The 5,975-nt window shown below is 48.5% G+C and overlaps 1 protein-coding gene across 1 annotated transcript in view; it reads right to left on the bottom strand.

Annotated features, from left to right (window-relative positions):
- Positions 1 to 5,975, bottom strand: part of LOC103904586 (solute carrier family 22 member 4-like) — a 26,651-nt gene that overhangs the window by 12,136 nt on the left and 8,540 nt on the right. The window contains 3 exon segments of the mRNA XM_009286080.2: positions 10 to 66; positions 68 to 167; positions 4,959 to 5,113. Coding sequence (XP_009284355.1) covers positions 10 to 66; positions 68 to 167; positions 4,959 to 5,113 — 312 coding nt within the window.

Genomic DNA, 5,975 nt, shown 5'->3' with positions numbered 1-5,975 from the left:
GAGCGGAGCGGGATGCAGAACAGCCCCGGGACAGTGAGTGCCAGCAGCAGCATCCGCCAGTCTCTAGTAAGCAAACAGTGGCAGCAACATGTAGCCAATTGCAAAAAATATGCAAACTCCTAATGTAGAGAATATAATACGAACTGATTTGCCAAGAATTTCTGTTCCTGTTTAAAACAAGGGAGGTTGGATTAGCATTTTAACTCTTTCTTTTCAATCATGACTAAATACTTTACTGCATTTACAAAAAATTAAGCTAAACAATCTTAGAAAAGAGCAGTTTCTCTTATAATACTTAAACGGACACTGCCAAGGAGTAATGATCCAAGAGATCATCATCGTCATCACAGTGCTATTAATCTGGTGGGAGGTTCCTCCAGATTTTTGTTGTGCATCTCCCCTGGAGCTGCCATTGAAGCACCCATGAGACTAGCACCATTCGGGCTCTTCCAGTGCCCCAGCAGTCTGGCAGAGTCTGATACAAAACAGGTTTCAATGCTAAACATAGTTGTAACAGCAACATCTACGCAGTTTCTATGTTATTACCATCAGTATCTGCTCACAAATCTAGCAGAGGATTCAGAGACCCGCGGTTCAGCGAGTTCTCTATTGCAAAGGCTGGCAAAGTAAAAGAGAAACAGCTGACAGTGCCCTTTTAAAGAAGTCGTCTTGTTCACATCTGCCGGGAGTTTACATCAGCTGGGAACAGGAAGGCTACCATGTGGAAACACACAGTGAAACATGAACCCTCTGTGGTTTGCTCCAAGGACACTGAGATGAAGGAAACCCAGTACTGGTTGATGGAGCGCCCAGTCCAGCTCCCACCCATGGTCAGAGGCGGATGCGAGTGCAAAGGCATGAAGCCGCTGCGGTACCGGCAGTACCGCAGGGATGGGACCGAGCCTGCTGGTCAGCTAGTGCGTACTTGAAAACAGGCTGAGCTTGGAGTGAAAGAGTTTATGTCACATTTTTTTGTCCTCTGCGTCAGCCTAGGAACGTGCACCCGGACAATTAAAGCAGCTCAGCCGATGGGCAGTAACTTGAATGTATGTTTAAAGCCCAAATGTTGCTTGGCGCTGCAGTACTTCCCCACAGCAGCAAGTCTCATACGTTCCAGCTGCATTAAACAGCTCATAATGTCCTCTCCTCGTGGGAAGGACTGAGCAGAGAGGATTTCAGTTATCTCCATTAGCCTCACTTCCAAAATACTGAGCTCCACGACTGTACACTAACCCCAGCCAAACTATTGGGTGAACTGCAAGAGTTGTGAGGAACTGAAGAAGCTTCACTCCTCCCTGGTCCTCTTCCCTGCCTGGCAAATCGGCTCCTGTCCTACCCAGCGGTTTGTGGGATGGCAGACAAGACCTGGGCTGCTGTGCTGCCCCGCAGTGCCGGCACCAGCGATAGCAACGGTCACCCACAGCACAGCACGGACCCACCCAGTACAGAAAAGCTGCTGGGATTATCGGGGACCTTCAGATGAAGGAGCGAATTCTGTTTGCTTTGATTAATGCATTGTCCGAGACAGATAAGGGGAGGCATGGGGAATGGCAGGCAGACTTTCAGGAGGCTTCCTGACACGCTCAGCTAGGACATAGCCTGCTCCCCCACTTAACCCATTTGGGATTTAAGATGCAGTTCATTGCTGAGCACTTCTGGAGGAGAGCAGGTCTGTGGACAGCAGATTGACACGGGATGGAAGGACGTGGATTTACAGTGAGGGGGGAACAAATTTCACGTTTATTTTTTGGAACAGAAGGCTGGAATGTGGGGCCGGCACATCACGGGCTGTAGGACACAACCAGGGAAGATGCCACCTTCTAACAACGCTACTGCTCCAGTAGCCAGGCAGCAGTCAATGAAAGCATCCTACAACCACTGCGTCATGTGCAGCCTAGTACCATCCTAACATCTAGTAATAAAAATTGAGACTGTTGTAAGCCTTCAGGAGCACCTAATTTCTTTTCCAATAAAATACCTAGCCACTGCTTAACAAAATCCACGGACGCCCTCAGGTCCACCTCGCTTCTCTTTGAGCTCTCAGCCCCGGGTCTACAGAGCTCTCCTCTCCATCAGGAGCACCATGAGGGCCATAACTCCCACAGTCTGATCTGGACTCAATTAAAAAGCAAACTACACTGAGTGAACAGGAGGGTCTTAGGAAGTCTGGAGAGTATATTTGGTTATGTAGCATGGTAAGAACTCCAACATTTAATATTGCAGAGAAAGTGGAAAAAATACCCAAGACAAAAAAAATTCTGTTTGATAGCTACATGAATTTTCATTTTAGAAACTTGGAGTAACTGAATAAAGGCACAGTGAGAAAGCTGAAAATAAGAACTCCTAGGGATTGAAATGGTGTGTGGGGATAAATTATACTGTCTTTCCCTACTGATTCCTCTTGTTTAGGCTCTCTTGGAAGAGGTCTGATACTTGAACATTGGTTTACACCTATTAAATGTTACGTTATAATTTGTGGCAATCCAAAGCCAATATGAGATGATATCTTTCAACTACAATTCTCTTCTCTCCTGCCTCTCCTCCCTCATTCTGCTGGCCAGGAAATAACAGTTCTGGAACGCTACCAGCATGCCTTCACAAATCTACATAGTGTTTTACAGTCCCAGAACTTGAACACAACAGTTTTGAGCACTGAAAACAACCGAGGCCTAAAGCTAAGGAAAAATGCTGCAGGGAGAAATTTCACAGGACATGGTTGGAAAAAAAAAAAAAAAAAATCTCTCTACAGAATTTCACCAACAGCTCAGGGGGAAAACTATTCTCATGAAGGTGGGCAGCAATAGTGCAAAGGGCAGGAAGAGCCCGGGTGGCTGAACACGCCGGAACAGGGTCTGAGCTACGCACGGGGAGGCAACACAAGTTCAGACGTTGAAAGCTGGAATGACAGGAGAAACCTGTGCTCAAGCGGTCACTTGAGAAAAAAAAAAACCAACACTTGGGGATGGAGGGTGCCAGGGCTGCAGCACAGCCAGCATCAACGGGGACTTTATATGTGCCACCGTCACTGCTCCCCTCCCGAGCGCAGGTCACAGCCCTGACTGCTGTCGGATGAAGCAAGTGAAGTGTCTCCAGTGCATCCATAATCAGGATGGGCTTTCTTAATGAGTTGCTTTTCTTTTTGTGGGTATATTCCCCTATCTAGCACCTCTGCCGTGTGTGGCTTCCTGGAAGCTCCTGGGTTTGCCTTGCCACGGGCAGAGGTCGGGGCACGCCAACCATGCGGCTACGCAGTGTAGGGTGGAAAGGACCATCCTCCATTAGTGCCTCCCTCCTTACCGATGATGACAGCTGATGACTCACTTAAATTAGAAAGCTAATGTCTAAGTTATTTGAAATTAATTCTGCCCTTAGTAACGGCCTCAAGGCTGCTGGGGGAATGGCCAGCACGGCGAGTGCCCGAGGCACCTGCCTCTCTGCTCCCAGGGAGTCATCGCTGCTGCAACAACTCTACAGAAAACAGGATGGCAGAAGAGACAACCCAAGGGGTAAAGTGCCCTAAAACTGCAGCCGTGCAATTAAACAAACCTAACGTTGCTTCGGGAGACCCAGTCCTATCTCTCAGCAGTGGGGACATTTGGCCAGTGGGATGCTTTGGACCCCCCGCAGCTTTGCCTCTGCCAAGTGCCGAGGCAGCATCCTGATCTGCATCCAGCACTGCCCCACGTTCCTGGGGGAGCTGCGGAGTTAAATTCCTGCCTGATCAGATCCCGCACCCCCATTAGAGGGACTCCGGCTACACAAATCCCATGTGCTTCCAAGAGGATTTTCAGCCAAGCCAGCACTCCTGACCCAGCGCCGTACCTCCCTGCCTTCCCACGGTGGGTGTTCGCTCTGGCTCCATCAGCTCCGCCCAAGAGTTGACTACCAGGACGGAGGGAGCAGTGCTGATGGCAATGGCAAGGGATCTCCCTGCTGACAGCCTGACCTACTTAATCCTCCCTCTGCCACTCGCACTCGCAGCGGTGACTCACAGCTGCCTGGGGACACGATGCCATATCCCCTCCATAGCACTGATTTCATATCATGCTCTTCTGCTCTGTTTTTTCCCTGTTAAAGCCTCATGTGGTAGGAAAGAGCAGCATTAACTATTAGTATATGGTTTTAATTTAGACTAGCTCATGTTACGATCTACAAATTGTAATTTGGCACCATTGGTTTAAAAGCTGACATAAATGTATACGTGCATACTTTAAAGACAGCTCTTGAAAACCCCAGCTCCTCCCCGAGGCCCACGTCAGTCATCCCAGTAATTCACCCGTGCAGTTGCCTTTCCTGAAAACCCCGTGACTAGTGAGAGACTCTGCGGGGTCCCCTTCCCCATGGGATCCCCCCTTCCCCGCGGGGTCCCTGGGCAGTGACTGCAGCTGTGCAGCCTCCCCAAGGCCACTGGCTCTTTCTTCCTACACTCCCCACAGAAAACAAAACGAACCTTGGCCTCTAAAATTAGGGACTTTATCACTAACCTCGCCACCGAGAGCGGTGACTATGGCTAACGGGGCTCTGACACCCACTCGGCTCCTCCGCCCCGGTCCCCCCATGCGTTCGCTGTGCCTGGAAACGCTGGTTTGCTACAAGGCTTTGCACCCAGGCATGCACCGACCCCTCTGCAGAGGGGCGGAGAGGCAGGGAGGAATCCGAATGCCTTCTTATCTCAGACCTGCTTCTTCTGATAACAAACCCTGAATACTTCCTGGAACATCTCCAAAAAGGAGGGAAATGGATGTTTATTTAGAGGTTTCCTGCTCTCATCTTTTCCTCTAAACCTGTAGAAAGCGTAGGCTTGAAGTATCCAAGAGCAAAAAAACCATATTGGCCTAAATTAGGAATTGTACCAGTGAGGATTTACCGTTGCCTAATTAAATGATGCAGGTTCAGAGGGAAAAAAGCCAAAACAGTACGTTAAGCAAGCATTTAATCTAATGCAGACATGTTCATACCCAGTATGAAGGCCACCACGTAGTTAGAGATCTGTCCCATCCCTACTATGAGGAAGAGCACTGTGAACATCTCCCAGCTGGTAGAGAAGATCTGCAGGAAGCTGAAGCCAGTCTGCACTGCCATCGTCAAAAAAAGGATATTCTTCCTGCCAAACCTTTTGCAAAAGATAAAGGAGATTATTTTTGAAACAACATTTATTTATGGAGCAGGGCTATATAAGAGAGCATGAGGGAGCACAAATATCCAACCTCAAGAGATGTAGCTTAGAACAACCTGAAGTTTCATTCATTTTAAAGAATTTTATTTATCATTTTCATAAGCGCTAAAAAAAAATAAGTAAAATTTCCAAGACCCAGGAAATAAACCAAGAAGAAAAATTAAGAGCAGAAACTTCAGGGAGCCACTAGACAGGGACTAAAGAGACTAGACAACAGTACATAAGTGAGAGACACCTGAAGATTCCAAGCCACGCAGCCGAAAGTTAGGAAATGATGGTGTTTAGGCTACTGGCGTCTATACATTGCAACATCATGACACTCTGAATCTGTTAAATAGCTTTATCAACCGGTTTCAGTCTCTCCGAGTTGCCATATTGCACCGTTTCTCGCACCCACTTTGCATTAGAAGTACATAGCATTTTCTTATGGAAAGGTAAGAGCAAGCTTGCGTACGGGTTTGCACGCCCGCGTGCTGGCCCAGGGCACGCTGCACTCTGCACGGATGCTGCACGGGCCACATCGCCGGTGTCCTGGTTTCGGCAGGGATAGAGTTAATTTCCTTCCTAGTAGCTGGTGCAGTGCTGTGGTTTGGATTTAGGGTGAGAACAATGTTGATAACACACGATGTTTTAGTTGTTGCTAGGTAGTGTTTACACTAGTCAAGGACTTTTCAGCTCCCCATGCTCTACCGACTGAGCAGGCTGGAGGTGCACAAGAAGCTGGGAGGGGGCACAGCCAGGACAGCTGACCCAAACTGGCCAGAGGGACATTCCATACCATGTGACGTCATGCTCAGTA

Source organism: Aptenodytes forsteri, unplaced genomic scaffold (assembly GCF_000699145.1).
Source record: "Aptenodytes forsteri isolate BGI_AS27 unplaced genomic scaffold, ASM69914v1 Scaffold54, whole genome shotgun sequence".
Lineage (NCBI taxonomy): Eukaryota > Metazoa > Chordata > Aves > Sphenisciformes > Spheniscidae > Aptenodytes > Aptenodytes forsteri.
Note: the sequence above shows the minus strand (reverse complement) of the source record. Positions and strands in the feature narration are given on the sequence as shown.